This window comes from Tachypleus tridentatus, chromosome 10, assembly GCF_004210375.1.
Source record: "Tachypleus tridentatus isolate NWPU-2018 chromosome 10, ASM421037v1, whole genome shotgun sequence".
NCBI lineage: Eukaryota > Metazoa > Arthropoda > Merostomata > Xiphosura > Limulidae > Tachypleus > Tachypleus tridentatus.
The window spans coordinates 27,919,775-27,937,446 of record NC_134834.1 but is presented as its reverse complement, the minus strand read 5'-3'; the positions used below and the strand labels follow the sequence as shown (position 1 = coordinate 27,937,446).

The window sequence follows — 17,672 nt, the reverse complement described above, 5'->3', positions numbered from 1 at the left end:
ATGGCTACCCAAGAAAGTGTGTCAGTATACTGACGACAAAAAGCACTTGGCGACGTATTAGGAGGGAGAATAATTGTTGTTTGCAGAGGTCACTGACACCGTAGATAAAACACACGTTTTCTGCTGCTCTTCTCGTTAAATAGGAAATGTCTGTTTTAAAAAGTAGGCTTAGAACTAATCGAATTATGTAACGGTAAAACATTACGTGCAGTTTAACACAAACTACTCTTCGTCTTTGACTTTAACTCGAAGTCGCGCAACTTTTTTGTTTGTTAATAGCTAGTAAAAACAGAAATGCCAGCATTTAGAAGGACGCCCTGTTAATCTTTTGAAATGTAAATAACTTCTTTTTTTTTAAAAAAAAAAAAGTTTGTTTAATCTGTTGCTTTGAGCACAGGATAAATCACGTGAGCGATATTCTATTTACGGCCATTATGTTCAGCGACATCTATATGCCACAAACTTGTTCAATGATATCTGGTTGCCATCGTTTATTGACGCCATTTTGTTGAACGCTGTCTGCCTATCACATTCTTATTGGACATGGTCTTTACCTTGCTTTTCTGTTGTTTTGTTTAACGGTATTTGTTGGATACCGGTAGTGTTAGCTTGATTTGGTTTACTATTATTTTATTTAATGGTATTTGTTGGATACCGGCATTGTTAACATGATTTGGTTTACCATTATTTTGTTTAATGGTATTTGTTGGGTACTAGTATTTTTAAGTGGCATCGCTATCATGTGTGACAATAAACTAAACTAAACTAACGTGGCAGGGGTTCAGTTTAGAGAGAGAGAAATCCGAAGAGTTCTCTCTCCAACTGGGGTGTTCAGGAACTTTGTAGTTCCTCTTCGTCCCCTTTCGTGGATTGTTATTAGGATTAAGTGGTGATTTTTTTTTTTTATTATTTTAATAAATTAATTATCGTTATTATTCTTGACTTTTTGGGTGGGGAATGTCTCACTAAATGGTCTTTTGGGTGGAGGCAAAGGTAGCAGTGGAAAGAAGGAAAGGTCGGGACCTGTCTCGAAAAGAAAAAGTTTGGGTAGATGTGAACATGAATGTAATTCATTCAAGTTCAGATCAAATCAAACGGCCCGATTCTGGGTCTGGCAAAAAGGTTGCCTGGGCTGGGATCTAGAAATCCAATGCCTGAAGATTTTGATGTGGGGAAACAGGAGTACCCCGAGAAAACCCACTTTCACGACAGGCGCCGAAAGTTTTGCCTGTCGTGTGCCCTGTACCTGAAAAAAAAAGGAATTCATGTTAATAACATAGTTTTTATGTATTTAAACTCTTTGTTGAGTGGATTGTGATTCTTGAAATATGTTGTATGGTGATATGTATTTTGTTGGTGCACTTGATAATTTGTGTAGTGATGCCGTTAGTTTGTTTCTGTTTTCTGCTTTTCGATAATATTTCATAGAAAGTTCTGTTATTCTATCTCTTATAGTTGGTAAATTACTAATTTGGTGTAGATAATTTGTTGGTGTAAAAGATGGTAAACTGAATGCAGATTTTAATATTTTGTTTTGTTGTACTTGGATTTTTTGGAGTGTGTTGTTTGACATGTTGTATGTTACTTGACATCCGTACTCTATTAGTGGACGGATGTAAGCCTGTATATTTGTATAATGGTGTTCGGTGCGCATTTTGATTGTTTACCAGTTATAGTCTTTAGATATGAAATCCTTTTCTTATTGATGAGTGTATATTGTTTATGTGTTTTTTCCATGTTAGTTTTGTGTCGAAAGTGACGCCAAGGAATGTGATGTTTTTTGCTCATGTTGATGGTTGTGTTTCCAAGTGATAGATTTATTTTTCTAGATTTTTCTTTGCTTCTTTAGTTTTCTATAGAAGGTGATTGCTTGTGTTTTTGTCGGATTTAACACGACCCTCCACTTGTTGCTCCATGTTGAGACGTTGTTTAGTGATTCTTGTACGCGAGACATGGCCATTACTGGGTTTCTGGAGGTGCTCCAGATTGCGATGTCGTCTGCGTATTGTGAATTGTGTGTATGTTAGATTTGGAAAAGGTATGTCACTGACGAAAATTATGTAAAGAAGTGGAGAGAGGACTGATCCTTGGGGCACTCCTGCCGTTATATTAAATAATTTGGATATGGTTTTATTGACTTTTACTTGTGCTGTTCTATTGGTTAAAAAATTTGAAATCCATTTGACTATCGTAGGATTTATTTGTAGGTGGTTTAGTTTGTATATGATGGCATTGTGCCAAACGCTGTCGAATGCTTTTTTGACATCTAGGAATACCCCGATGGTTACTTGATTGTTGTTGTAAGCTTTGTATATTGATTCGGTGAGTCGTGTGTGTGTGACAATAGTACTAGATGACATCTAATATAGTTGTATAGCTATTGGACATTTATTTACCACAATATCAGTGACATTATATGGTATCTGTTTGCATGCTGCTTTTAATATTTCATTATTGATTATTTTAATATACAGGTTCAATCGTGAAATTTTTTTATTCTTTAACGACTTACGTTTCGAATTAAATGGGAAAGAAAAACAAACTTTATTCTAAATCTTCCGTCAAATAACTATTAGTGCCCTATGCATTTAGGTTACGTAGAAGAAAGATTACTTGTAATAATCAGAACAGTTGATCGACTCTCTGGTCTTACTCACTGTGTAGCAATCAATGACGAGGTTTGCAATGTAGAAACTGGAACAATGAGCCCCCAGTGGCATGTCTGCAGACTTACAACGCTAAAATCCGGGTTTCGGTACCCGTGGTGGGCAGAGCACAGATAGCCCATTGTGTAGCTTAATTCAAAACAACAACAACATAAAGTTCTTGAACAATTTAGCTCACAATGTCGAGGTTTTTCTTTGTTTTTAGTGCACAACTGTATTGGACTCTCTTTTTTGTCCATTACAGGGGATCGAACACTAGATTTTAACGTTGTAAGTTCATAAACTTACCGCTGACCTACCACAGACTAATGTTTCGACCTGCTCTATATTTCTTTCTCTGAAGTTAATTGAAACGGTATGGACATCATTATCAACATTACGTATTCAACAATGTAAACTGACCAACCACGTAAACATGTTGTTTGATTGGTGTGTGTGTGTAGCTCTGGTCTGGTGAAAACATGAACCATTTTTTGAAAGATTTGTTTGTTTGTTTTGGAATTTCGCACAAACCTACTCGAGGGCTATCTGTGCTAGCCGTCCCTAATTTAGCAGTGTAAGACTAGAGGGAAGGCAGCTAGTCATCACCACCCACCGCCAACTCTTTGGCTACTCTTTTACCAACGAATAGTGGGATTGACCATCACTTTATAACGCCTCCACGGCTGAAAGGGCGAGCATGTTTGGCGCGACCAGAATGCGAACCCGCGACCCTCAAATTACGAGTCGCACGCCTTAACACGCTTGGCCATGCCGGGCCTTTTTTGAGAGATACATTTTTAACTTTATCTTTCCACACTTCTCAAAACCATTGATACATAGAATGTTAGATTTTGTTTAGATTTTTTAATTGTTAGTTTCAATTAATAATCAAACTTTGGGTGTGGCCGATTGGTTCAAAGTTTTAATCTCCAGATCTCAAGAACGTATGAGTTTCAGTTGAGGTGTACAAGAAATCAATGAGTGATTCAATAATACGTGCTACAGTTGAAAAGTGTTGGAAGTCAGTGTTAGGCTCAAGAATACATCGAAACCCTGTCGCACCAAACATGCTCGCCCTTTGAGCCGTGGGAACGTTATAATGTTACTGTCAATCCCACTATTGTATCCCACCTATGTAGCTGAAATGACATAATGGGCTTGCGATCGAGTTGCCAGCATGACATGTTACTACACCATACCTTGTTTCGCTGGTCCAACCGAAGGGTCAGTGATACGCTCATGAACATACAACGATAAAATTAGGAGTTCGATTCCAAAACACAGATACTCCATTTTGTAACTATGCGCTAAAAAGAATTATTTTTCTAATGTGAAGAAAATTATTTCCAGTACTTGTGGGTACTTTTCCCGCCTCTCTATTTCTATTTCTATTATTCTCTGATATATTTGTCATCTAAAATAATAATTAAAATAGTTGTTGTCCGTTATTAACCACAAAGCTACACAAAGGACTATCTGTACTCAGCTCAACATGGGTATAGAAATTTGGTTTCTAGAGGTATAAGTCCGTAGACATAGCGTTGTGCCACTCTGAAGGGCAATTAAAATGGGCCCGGCATGGCCAAGCGTGTTAAGGTGTTCGACTCATAATCCGAGGATCGCGAGTTCGAATCCCGGTCGCACCAAATATGCTTGCCCTTCCAGCCGTTGGATAATGTGACGGTCATTCCCACTATTCGTTGGTAAAAGAGTAGCTCAAGAGTTGGCGGTGGGTGGTGATGACTAGCTGCCTTCCCTCTAGTCCTACACTGTTAAGTTAGGGACGGCTAGCGCAGATAAACCTGTAGCTTTTCGAGAGGCCCGGCATGGCCAAGCGTGTTAAGGCGTGCGACTCGTAATCTGAGGGTCGCGGGTTCGCATCCCGGTCGCGCCAAACATGCTCGCCCTTTCAGCTGTGGGGGCGTTATATGTTACGGTCAATCCCACTATTCGTTGGTAAAAGAGTAGCCCAAGAGTTGGCGGTGGGTGGTGATGACTAGCTGCCTTCCCTCTAGTCTTACACTCCTAAATTAGGGACGGCTAGCACAGATAGCCCTCGAGTAGCTTTGTGCGAAATTCAAAAACAAACAAAAGCTTTTCGAGAAATTTAAAACAAACGAAACAGTGTCCAATTTTCATCAGAGTTATTTTATTTGTTTGTTGTTTTGTTGTCTTTGCCATTTACGATGTATCTAAAGCTATCTATAAAATTGGTTTGGTACTGATAAATTGAGTTTTATATCTTATCTTATAGTGTTGTACTTATGATGTTCATATAGGAACATTTTTTTTTCTCACAGATTTGACTAATGGAGTAGAATAACTGAAGTTTTTATGATTAAAAGTGTTCTTATTTAGTGGTACAAAGGACGATGAAAAGTGAGCTGACAAAATTAACGACTGGCATGGCTACAAACACTGCTCTAAGTTGTCCACAAGACTCAAACGAAACTCTAAGTCCTCTTCCTTCCCGAGAAGGAAATTATGGCAGTCTTTTAAGGCACAGCCAACACACCAGATTCAGCCATAGGAACACCTACGGTTCTAATCATCCTCACTTACAGTGTGTGGAAGAAAGCGATGAAGAACTCGAGAAACCCGCCAACAGCGATTCTGATAAATGCAATTACTCAACAGAAAATGCTATAGGGTTTTGTTACAATCAAAGATTCACTTCTCTAAAGCTCACCAATGCCCACCTTCAGCCTACTCAAAGTGAGAAAGTAGCCGACGTTCATTATCAGTTAAGCAAATCCTTTCACGGTTATCACAAGTCAGATAAAGATTTGAACAATTCTCATGAGAGAATTAAAAGCGCTGATGTCAGCAAAAAGCAAAATAGTTACGTTCCTTGTTTAACCCGATCCGCCATTTTGAAACAGTATGAATTAGAAAGTTCAAATGAAATTAATGCGTACAACTATCACCGATATCAAAGAGAATCATCTTTTCCTGAGAGTCTTGGTAAAATGTCCAATGAAGAGGATGACCATGTAAATGGAGCTAGCTTAGGGGACACGGAGGACAATATCTTCACCATTGGGGGTCAAAGGGTGGTCATTTCTTCTGTTCATTCTGACGACGAAGCCGACGTATCCAAACAAAGAGAAAATGAAATGGTCGTCTCAGGTCGTGGAAGCGAAAACCCAGAAAGGTACGAACAGTTGAGTTTAAACAAATTATTCAAGATCCTGTATCTATTTCTTCAATGATTCATTCTTATACACATTACAATATATTTTCTTCCGTTTGTCTTTATTGATGTCTTATTATTTCACCTTTTTGTAAATACATATATGTTAACTATTGAATGAGTGTATTCTAATACTTTAAAATGTCTTCCCATATCGCGTTCTTGCAGAAAACATAAGTTTATTGCTTGTTCTGCTTTCTTTATGAAAATTTTGAGAATCCAAATAAATTAAAGTTTGCCTTTTTATTATTATTATTATTATTATATCACACTTTGGCTATAATTATACATATATGTTTATAAATAACTGTTATTATTAGACATCTACAATACAAGTTCGTATTATGTTCAGTTTACTTCTCCCATCCTTCCATTTTGAAGCTGTGAGTGAAAATTAAAAAGTATAATTTCGCTAGATGGAAGGTGGCCCGGCATGGCCAGGTGGTTAGGGTCGCGGGTTTGAATCCCCGTCACACCATACATGCTCGTCCTCTCAGCAATAGGTGCGTTACAATGTGACGGTCAATTCTACTATTCGTTGTTAAAAGAGTAATCCAAGAGTTGGCGGTGGGTGGTAATGACTAGCTGCCTTCTCTCTAGTCTTATACTGCTAAATTATGGACAACTAGCGCAAATAGCCCTCGTGTAGCTTTGCACCAAATTTAAAACAAACAAATTAGGCGGATAACAATGATAGTAATAAATGAGCCTTCGTAACAGTTACCCCCTCCCCTTCCTCAATGTTAACTCAGAAGCAGATTCAGGACCTCTCTCCCACCACCTTACAGCTCCTGTCACTTGATTTTTGTTTTCATTCAATATTTTTTAGTAAACTCCGAAGCAAAATAAAAGTACAAGTATCGAATATTAATGACGTAATGTGTTATTATACCCTAGATGTGATTATATACGATCAATCCAAACAAACTAGAATTTCGTTCTTCTAAACTTTATCTGAATACAAATTCGTATAAATAGTGTTTCAGTCTTATCTTTTGCAGCGAAAAGCTATACGATGTAGTTCTGTACTCACAGAAACAACTAAGAGTCCTAGTTTGTTATTACAAACCCTTATCCTAAACCACCAAGGAAGGGGAAATGACTAGTGTTTCGGGCTGACAAAATCAATATTGTTTTCTGTATGAAAATTTTTATAAGAATTTATCAGTGAAAGTAAAGAATAGTGTAGTATCATGTCAATGACACTGTCTGATATATTTGATTAAATAGGTTATCTGATTAACAAACTCTCATGGTTATAATAAGGACATTTGGATTGTGTGGCAAATTTTGGTTTATTGGTTCTATTTATTTATTCATCAGAAGAATATTATCTTGTGTTAAGGCTGTGCAGATATTTAGAGCACAGTTTGAGATCGCAACTTTCTCTTCTCAGAGCACTAAAAGGTGTTACAGTTTCTTCTCTAATGAATGTTACTAATAAGTTATTCATTGCAAATCATAGATACATAATAGTAGGTATCACCCAGGTATCCAAATAATTCACGCACAAAAAAGAACATCCGAATTCGTAAACGATAAATCGACCGTTCAGAGTATCAGTTACTTTATATTATGCGCATAACACTAATAATAACACTCTACAAAACAACAAAAAAGCCTAACACTTCCGGTATAACAATTAAAAATTTTCGTATACCATCTGTCTACTTTGTCATGTCAACAGGACTAGCTGTTAGAAGGCTTGGACTATCACTACAGTTACTTGGCTGGTCTGTGGGTATCCACTTTTAATATTTCGTTAAATAAAATACATATACAGATATTTTATTTTTTATTATAAATGGTAAACATACCATTAATTAAATAAATGTTAACTACAATTCATCCCAATAGATGGCGTTACACATTCACTGTAGGCAATCGTAGTTTTTAAAGGTGAATTTGTTTGTTTGTTTGTTTGGAAATTTCGCACAAAGCTACTCGAGGGCTATCTGTGCTAGCCGTCCCTAATTTAGCAGTGTAAGACTAGAGGGAAGGCAGCTAGACATCACCACCCACCGCCAACTCTTGGGCTACTCTTTACCAACGAATAGTGGGATTGACCGTCACATTATACACCCCCACGGCTGGGAGGGCGAGCATGTTTAGCGCGACGCGGGCGCGAACCCGCGACCCTCGGATTACGAGTCGCACGCCTTACGCGCTAGGCCATGCCGGGCCTTTAAAGGTGAAAGTATACAAACAAAAGTATTAAAAATTATAAGTTTTGAAACGAAGCAGGAATTAATACCACAGTCACAAATGTATATAATTTAATCCATACTTTGCTGCTTTATACACTTATCTGTATGCTGAAATAATGATTACACTTTACAAATTGTGATTCCGGTTTTAATTCATATAAAAGTTATAGCTATAAGGGATACAAGTATACCAAAAGTTTATAGATGTTGTGTCCATTCCATGGACAAATAAATAAAACGATACTAGTTGGACAGATTTTAAAACTATTTTCATTTCCGATTTTGGTTGGCGTTTTGATTCGTATAACTAAATGCAACGGCACAGCAAAGCTAGGTGGATAGGACCCTCGACTCCTTATCTGAGGATCGCGGGTTCGAATCCTCGTCACACCAAACATATCGCCATTTTAACCCTGAGACCGTTATAATGTGACAGTCAAACCCACTATTCGTTGGTGAAAGAGTAGCCAAGACTTGATGACTATCTGCCTTCCCTCTTGGCAGTCTTACTCTACTGAGCTAGTGATTGCTAGCTCAGATAGCCCTCATGTAGTTTTATGCTAAATTAAAACAAGCTAACTAATTAACGAATGAAATGAAGCAAGTTTACCGGTTTATAGAATGGCTCTGAGTTTGTTCTTGTTTTTGTAGGGTTTTTCTCCAAGTGCAAACTTTTAGTTCACAGCTTATCTCTGTCATATATTGACCGATTTAAGATATAATTAGAGTTTTGGACTCAGGAGATCAAACCCTTTCAACTGACGTATTTGCTCATGCCCAAGATCTCAGAGATTAATTTACTTTAATTCTGCTTAAAAATAATTTCAATTTCAGAGTAGGCTTGTAAAGATTTTATTGAATAATAAAATCGAACCAGGTGTACGCGCCGCGCGCTCCATGCTTGGTATTTCTGGCGCACAATATATCTGATAAAAAGGAAAGAAAAAAAAGATCTTATAGATTAATTTACTCTATTCCTGCCTAAAAGAATTTCAAATTCTGCGGCTATTGAAGTTTCCCTCTTGTAATATGGTCAAGCTTTGCATATTTTGTTTCCTACAGAATTGTGCCAGTGAATCAGTGATGTCGAGAAAACCCACTTGTGGAAAAAAATATATATGTAAAAACGGCTCGTTTGGGTTGAGAAAATTTTTGGCATATATTGTGCCAGTGAATATTTCATTTTGAGGCCTGTAAAAATAGATCACATTGCCTGAAGGCTAAATTATTACGGAATAGAGACAAGAGTTCCATATGTTTAAACGTTGTTCTAGGCCTAGATGACGTCACAGAAATTAAGGGCATGCGACTGTATCGAACGCTTCTGGAGTTCGCACGAGAGTTCCAGTATATTCATTATGACAACATAAAATTCGGAAGGTGTCTTCACCTGCTTACCACACAATGTGTTATGATTATGAATAGTACTTTTTCTGCACGAGACACCAATATCATAATTGTAACAACTCGTATTTATATATCTTGAAACGTATAAAATCTGTAAACTTCTCGGTAATAACAAGAATCAACACAATTTTTTTCACGCTTGATGTTCGATATCAAAATGTATGAATTAATGTCTGAAGCTAAATAGGTAAGACTCGTTTACCGAATTGCAAATGCGAATCATTCGGAAGAACAAAAATAGTTATAGATTTGTTAGCATATATTATTATTACTATTTATATTTGGTTACCTTCTAGTTTTACACAGAATGGACACAGTAAGGTTGGAGTTTTATTATTGACAATTTCTGTCTTGGTTGTTGTTGATTATGTCGATTTTGATGGTTAAGTGTTTTTCATAAAATTCAAAACAGAAGCTGTCCACTAAAACGTCCCCCAGTTGTTCAGTCTCTGAAGTGAAACTAGCAAGTCTAGTTTATAAAAATACAGGATGAGGTAACACTTTTCGTCCCCAGTAAAATGTCTTAAAATAATAAAAGTAGTATATTAGCTCAAAGTGACAAATCAGGTGGTAGGCCAGTCGCCTCAACAACAGCCATGAAGTGAAGCATAATGTTTGATCATTTACGCCAAATGCGAAAGTATGGCGCGTGTTCTATCACTATGCCCCCTGCTGTACTCGCAACAGTAGGTGTGGAGACGTAACTGTACACAAGGTAATTCAGACGCTATTACATTAAAATTATTTCTACTTTATAACGTTTTACTTTCGATGAAAAAATTCGGTAAAACCAGTGTATTTGAATAGAAGTCTTTCTATTTATTGGTTTGATGGTTTCGTATTTTTACCACATTTTATTTTTTTATTTATTCAATAGTATTCAATCTAACTTTAAAGTTTTCTTTTTTATTTTTTAGATATCCAGAGGACTCTTCGATAGCTTCGCTATCAATCGAGAAGAAAAGAAGACGGAAACAATGCATTTCGGAATCTTTTTCTATAATATTTTTTGCGGGTTTCATCATTTTATCTTCGTTGGCACCATGGCTTTCAATTCCGTCCTATGTTGTGTCGAATCCTGATCAAGATACGTTTAAACTCATTATGTTGCTTTGTGTGTTCGTCTCTTTTGTGTTTCTCTTTATCGGCTGCATAATAGGTAACTTTTATTGGTATTTCGATAGGCAAACCGGCAGGTGGCGGGTCATGTTACACTGTGGGAAAGGTCCAAAGCCTTACTACTGGGGTTGGAATTTCTCTTCTGAGAAAAACAAATCTCAGAAGAACCAGTCTAAGCACATAGAAACTGTGTAAAACTAATTCGTTACCAAGCGCTATAAAACCTGTCTCTAGTGTCTCATCAAGTAGCTCGAGAGCTAATAACGCTGAGTTTCGGAGCTCGATTCCCAATGTAGGCACAGCACAAATAACATGCTTAACAAAAGCAAACAAAGCTGTGAGCTCTAACGTCAAGATTTTTTTCATATCAAAACCACTAGAAAGGAATTTTGTTCCTAATTTTTCTTTTTTATTGTTCAGGGCAGTTTAATAGTTTCCTTGTTTCTCATAATTCTATACCATATAATTAATTATACGTAGAATATTGATTGTGTTAGTTTCGGTTGTGTAAGTAATGGTAAAAGATCCAAGGGTCCCAGAAAGCTGATAAAGATAAAGCACAACTACAACGTGGTTTCCTGACCAGAGTTAATTGTGAGACGAATTATTTTTAACACTTGTAATAAAAAATAATCAGCGAAATATTTGTGACGTATTAATTATTTGATATAGAGGACGTAACTGAAACAATATACCAAAAGTTTCATTCACACAAAGACTAAACATAACAATGAGTGTTAGATACGCTAGCCGAACTTCAGGATAAGGCACTACTTTACGGAGTTTGTTATTGACTCTGTTCGTCTCTGTTTTGTGATAGATACCCTGTGATGCCATATTTCCCCTGGTAACAATTGAGGCACCAGCACCCAAAACACAGTTGAGGAAGGAAGGACAAGTCAATTTGTTTTTTGGGGAAGACAAAACAAGACATGATTAAGCTAAATTTTAAAGGAACTTATTATTCTCCTACCCAGAAATTTTAAACATTGCGTTTCAAAAAGTACTTTGTTTGAAATTTTGAAACCCCACAGTATTCACATACCTTCAGAGCTTAGAAAGGATCAGAAGGTTTTTTATTATAATATCTAACAGTTTTGGGAGTAGATGGGAGGGGTAACAAGTTCCTTCAAAATAGAATTGATTAATAATATTCTTTCGAGCATTATTTAATTAAATAAACAATTATTTAGTGCAGAAATGTCATTTGTATGAAAAGTTGGGTTAAAGGGAATACTTGTTGTTGTGGTATATATTTGGTTGGCTTCTAGTATCCGAGAACAAAAAACTTATCGTAAAACGGTCGTGCGCGTGTAGTCGTTTTTGTTTGTTTTTGTTGTTATAAGCATTGCATTTGCTACATGTGTGTAGAATTAAAATTGGAGGAGAGAGAAAGTTTGAGTTGGTAAAAAAAAAACTCCCTTTACACTTGTAGCGACGTAACTGCCTGGTAATAATCATGTGTTGTAATAATTATGGCTTTTACTGCTAATCGCAATTTTTATACATAAAATTCTGTTTGCAGTCTACAACTCGTTAAAAAGAACGCTTAGAATGTGTGCCAATTGTTTGTGACGTATTAGGTCACATCAAAACGAGCCCTTCCTTGATTCAAATTAGGCGAATATAAAAATTAAGTGGACTGACACTAGTCCAGTGGTTAGTGTATCCGGACTGTGAATCCAGGAAAAATTAAGTAAACTGACACTAGTCCAGTGGTTAGTGTATCCGGAGTGTGAATCCAGGAAAAATTAAGTAAACTGACACTAGTCCAGTGGTTAGTGTATCCGGAGTGTGAATCCAGGAAAAATTAAGTAAACTGACACTAGTCCAGTGGTTAGTGTATTCGGAGTGTGAATCCAGGAAAAATTAAGTAAACTGACACTAGTCCAGTGGTTAGTGTATCCGGAGTGTGAATCCAGGAAAAATTAAGTAAACTGACATTAGTCCAGTGGTTAGTTTATCCAAACTGTGAATCCAGGAAAATTTAAGTAGACTGAGACTAGTCCAGGGTTAGTGTATACGGACTGTGAATCCAGGACAAATTAAGTAAACTGACACTAGTCCAGTGGTTAGTTAATCTAAACTGTGAATCCAGGAAAAATTAAGTAAACTGACACTAGTCCAGTGGTTAGTGTATCCGGAGTGTGAATCCAGGAAAAATTAAGTAAACTGACACTAGTCCAGTGGTTAGTGTATCCGGAGTGTGAATCCAGGAAAAATTAAGTAAACTGACATTAGTCCAGTGGTTAGTTTATCCAAACTGTGAATCCAGGAAAATTTAAGTAAACTGACACTAGTCCAGTGGTTAGTGTATCCGGAGTGTGAATCCAGGAAAAATTAAGTAAACTGACACTAGTCCAGTGGTTAGTGTATCCGGAGTGTGAATCCAGGAAAAATTAAGTAAACTGACATTAGTCCAGTGGTTAGTTTATCCAAACTGTGAATCCAGGAAAATTTAAGTAGACTGAGACTAGTCCAGGGTTAGTGTATACGGACTGTGAATCCAGGACAAATTAAGTAGACTGACACTAGTCCAGTGGTTAGTGTATCCAGAGTGTGAATCCAGGAAAAATTAAGTAAACTGACACTAGTCCAGTGGTTAGTGTATCCGGAGTGTGAATCCAGGAAAAATTAAGTAAACTGACACTAGTCCAGTGGTTAGTTTATTCAAACTGTGAATCCAGGAAAAATTAAGTAGACTGAGACTAGTCCAGGGTTAGTGTATACGGACTGTGAATCCAGGACAAATTAAGTAGACTGACACTAGTCCAGTGGTTAGTGTATACGGACTGTGAATCCATGGAAAATTAAGTAGACTGACACTAGTCCAGTGGTTAGTTTATCCGAACTGTGAATCTAGGAAAAATTAAGTAGACTGAGACTAGTCCAGTGGTTAGTGTATACGGACTGTGAATCCAGGACAAATTAAGTAGACTGACACTAGTCCAGTGGTTAGTGTACCCGGAGTGTGAATCCAGGAAAAATTAAGTAAACTGACACTAGTCCAGTGGTTAGTTTATCCAAACTGTGAATCCAGGAAAAATTAAGTAGACTGAGACTAGTCCAGTGGTTAGTGTATCCGGAGTGTGAATCCAGGAAAAATTATGTAAACTGACACTAGTCCAGGGTTAGTGTATACGGACTGTGAATCCAGGACAAATTAAGTAGACTGACACTAGTCCAGTGGTTAGTGTATCCGGAGTGTGAATCCAGGAAAAATTAAGTAAACTGACACTAGTCCAGTGGTTAGTTTATTCAAACTGTGAATCCAGGAAAAATTAAGTAGACTGAGACTAGTCCAGTGGTTAGTGTATACGGACTGTGAATCCATGGAAAATTAAGTAGACTGACACTAGTCCAGTGGTTTGTTTATCCAGACTGTGAATCTAGGAAAAATTAAGTAGACTGAGACTAGTCCAGTGGTTAGTGTATACGGACTGTGAATCCAGGACAAATTAAGTAGACTGACACTAGTCCAGTGGTTAGTTAATCTAAACTGTGAATCCAGGAAAAATTAAGTAGACTGAGACTAGTCCAGTGGTTAGTGTATACGGACTGTGAATCCAGGACAAATTAAGTAGACTGACACTAGTCCAGTGGTTAGTGTATACGGACTGTGAATCCATGGAAAATTAAGTAGACTGACACTAGTCCAGTGGTTAGTTTATCCGAACTGTGAATCTAGGAAAAATTAAGTAGACTGAGACTAGTCCAGTGGTTAGTGTATACGGACTGTGAATCCAGGACAAATTAAGTAGACTGACACTAGTCCAGTGGTTAGTGTACCCGGAGTGTGAATCCAGGAAAAATTAAGTAAACTGACACTAGTCCAGTGGTTAGTTTATCCAAACTGTGAATCCAGGAAAAATTAAGTAGACTGAGACTAGTCCAGTGGTTAGTGTATCCGGAGTGTGAATCCAGGAAAAATTATGTAAACTGACACTAGTCCAGGGTTAGTGTATACGGACTGTGAATCCAGGACAAATTAAGTAGACTGACACTAGTCCAGTGGTTAGTGTATCCGGAGTGTGAATCCAGGAAAAATTAAGTAAACTGACACTAGTCCAGTGGTTAGTTTATTCAAACTGTGAATCCAGGAAAAATTAAGTAGACTGAGACTAGTCCAGTGGTTAGTGTATACGGACTGTGAATCCATGGAAAATTAAGTAGACTGACACTAGTCCAGTGGTTAGTTTATCCGGACTGTGAATCCAGGAAAAATTAAGTAGACTGAGACTAGTCCAGTGGTTAGTGTATACGGACTGTGAATCCAGGACAAATTAAGTAGACTGACACTAGTCCAGTGGTTAGTTAATCTAAACTGTGAATCCAGGAAAATTAAGTAGACTGAGACTAGTCCAGTGGTTAGTGTATACGGACTGTGAATCCAGGACAAATTAAGTAGACTGACACTAGTCCAGTGGTTAGTGTATACGGACTGTGAATCCATGGAAAATTAAGTAGACTGACACTAGTCCAGTGGTTAGTTTATCCGAACTGTGAATCTAGGAAAAATTAAGTAGACTGAGACTAGTCCAGTGGTTAGTGTATATGGACTGTGAATCCAGGACAAATTAAGTAGACTGACACTAGTCCAGTGGTTAGTGTACCCGGAGTGTGAATCCAGGAAAAATTAAGTAAACTGACACTAGTCCAGTGGTTAGTTTATCCAAACTGTGAATCCAGGAAAAATTAAGTAGACTGAGACTAGTCCAGTGGTTAGTGTATACGGACTGTGAATCCATGGAAAATTAAGTAGACTGACACTAGTCCAGTGGTTAGTTTATCAGGACTGTGAATCTAGGAAAAATTAAGTAGACTGAGACTAGTCCAGTGGTTAGTGTATACGGACTGTGAATCCAGGACAAATTAAGTAGACTGACACTAGTCCAGTGGTTAGTGTATCCGGAGTGTGAATCCAGGAAAAATTATGTAAACTGACACTAGTCCAGGGTTAGTGTATACGGACTGTGAATCCAGGACAAATTAAGTAGACTGACACTAGTCCAGTGGTTAGTGTATCCGGAGTGTGAATCCAGGAAAAATTAAGTAAACTGACACTAGTCCAGTGGTTAGTTTATTCAAACTGTGAATCCAGGAAAAATTAAGTAGACTGAGACTAGTCCAGTGGTTAGTGTATACGGACTGTGAATCCATGGAAAATTAAGTAGACTGACACTAGTCCAGTGGTTAGTTTATCCGGACTGTGAATCTAGGAAAAATTAAGTAGACTGAGACTAGTCCAGTGGTTAGTGTATACGGACTGTGAATCCAGGACAAATTAAGTAGACTGACACTAGTCCAGTGGTTAGTTAATCTAAACTGTGAATCCAGGAAAAATTAAGTAGACTGAGACTAGTCCAGTGGTTAGTGTATACGGACTGTGAATCCAGGACAAATTAAGTAGACTGACAATAGTCCAGTGGTTAGTTTATCCGGACTGTGAATACAGGACAAATTAAGTAGACTGACAATAGTCCAGTGGTTAGTTTATCCGGACTGTGAATCCAGGAAAAATTAAGTAGACTGAGACTAGTCCAGTGGTTAGTGTATACGGACTGTGAATCCAGGACAAATTAAGTAGACTGACACTAGTCCAGTGGTTAGTTTATCCGGACTGTAAATCTAGGAAAAACTAAGTAGACTGACACCAGTCCAGTGGTTAGTGTATCCGGACTGTGAATCCAGGGGTGTCCCATTGTTCTCAACATTTTAGCTTGATGGATGCAGTGCGAGAGTGATAATCAAATCCCACTATTTGATTAAATTAGGTTAATCCAACAGCTGGCGATGGATGCTATTTACTTAAGGTCTTCCCTCTAGCCCATCAATTCAAAAGTAGGGAACGACATGTATGCAGATAGCTCTTTTATAGCTTCGCACGAAAATTCTAAAACAAACAAATAAAACTTCACATTTGAATTTACTTTAAATATGTATACAATCATGTGTGGCTGGCGTTAAATGTCGTTCGTTTTTGCACACAACACATCAATTAGAAACAAAGAAATACTCCACGACCCTTATTATTTGTATTTTCATTTAAAGTAATGAATTTGTTGAAAACGTGAACCTAGTCTCGTAATGGAAAACCCTTAATTAAACTGGCAAACAAACCAAATCTTATAGGTCATAAACACTTGTGGAAAACAAATCAAATCTTACAGGCGTTAAACACTTGTTGCAAATAAATCAAATCTTATAGGTCATAAACACTTGTGGAAAACAAATCAAATCTTACAGGCGTTAAACATTTGTTGCAAACAAATCAAATCTCATAGGTCATAAACACTTGTAGAAAACAAATCAAATCTTATAGGCTTTGAACACTTGAGGCAAACAAACCAAGTCTCATAGACCTTTAAACACTTATGTTATTTCGCTAGTGAGTGCCAAAACACGCTCCTCAAGGTGAAAATTAATTCCACGCTCATGTATTTGAAAAAAACAATATCTTACAGTGCTTTATAATTGCTTACTCTTATCTGTAAATTGTGGTGGGTCCTGTATTTCATTGAAAATAAAATACTGATAAAGAAACAAGTCGACGAATACGTGGTTTTATGAATTTTTGAAAAGCAACTTTGCGTGTTTAAGTGTTTTTATTATACAGTGTATAATGTTTCACCAGTGTTACCGTATAAGAACGTCTAATGTAAATACGTAATCTGTCTTGTGCAAAAACGTTAATAAAGTGATATATGTAGGTATGTTCACTGTTTTATGTTGGTCGGCGTTTGTCTTGATGTGTTAACAATCGTAGATTAAGTAAAATTGTAGAATTTATTTTTATTTTTAACTGTGGGAACATTTTTTTGGTTTCGAAAGTCACAACTGAAATATTTGATTAAAACTAATAACCCATCGGTGTGGTCTTGGATTGTCAAGAAGAATACGAAAATATTGTAATCCATATTTTTACATTTTTAACCAAGAGATGGCGCTTTCCACAAATAAAAGTATGCTATAGCAAGATCTGAACAATACGTACTTAGGTTACTTAAAAATCAGAACGTTCTCTTGTTGATAAATTTATCCCTATGTAATAACTCAATAAAAACTATTATTAACAACATTTGATCGATGGCCAATTAA

General features: G+C 37.1%; 1 protein-coding gene across 10 annotated transcripts in view; it reads left to right on the top strand.

Moving 5' to 3' along the window:
- The window catches only part of LOC143228944 (uncharacterized), a 50,245-nt gene extending 32,960 nt beyond the window's left edge, over window positions 1–17,285 (top strand). For 8 of the 10 annotated variants that reach the window (XM_076460454.1, XM_076460451.1, XM_076460450.1 and 5 more), the window contains 2 exons: window positions 4,949–5,802; window positions 10,373–17,285. In XM_076460454.1, the coding sequence (XP_076316569.1) occupies window positions 5,021–5,802; window positions 10,373–10,769 (1,179 nt within the window). In that variant the 5' untranslated portion in view covers window positions 4,949–5,020 and the 3' untranslated portion in view covers window positions 10,770–17,285. The remainder of the gene's footprint in view (window positions 1–4,948; window positions 5,803–10,372) is intronic. The other 2 variants (XM_076460456.1, XM_076460455.1) reach the window with 2 other exon arrangements.
- The last annotated feature ends 387 nt before the right edge of the window (window positions 17,286–17,672 follow it).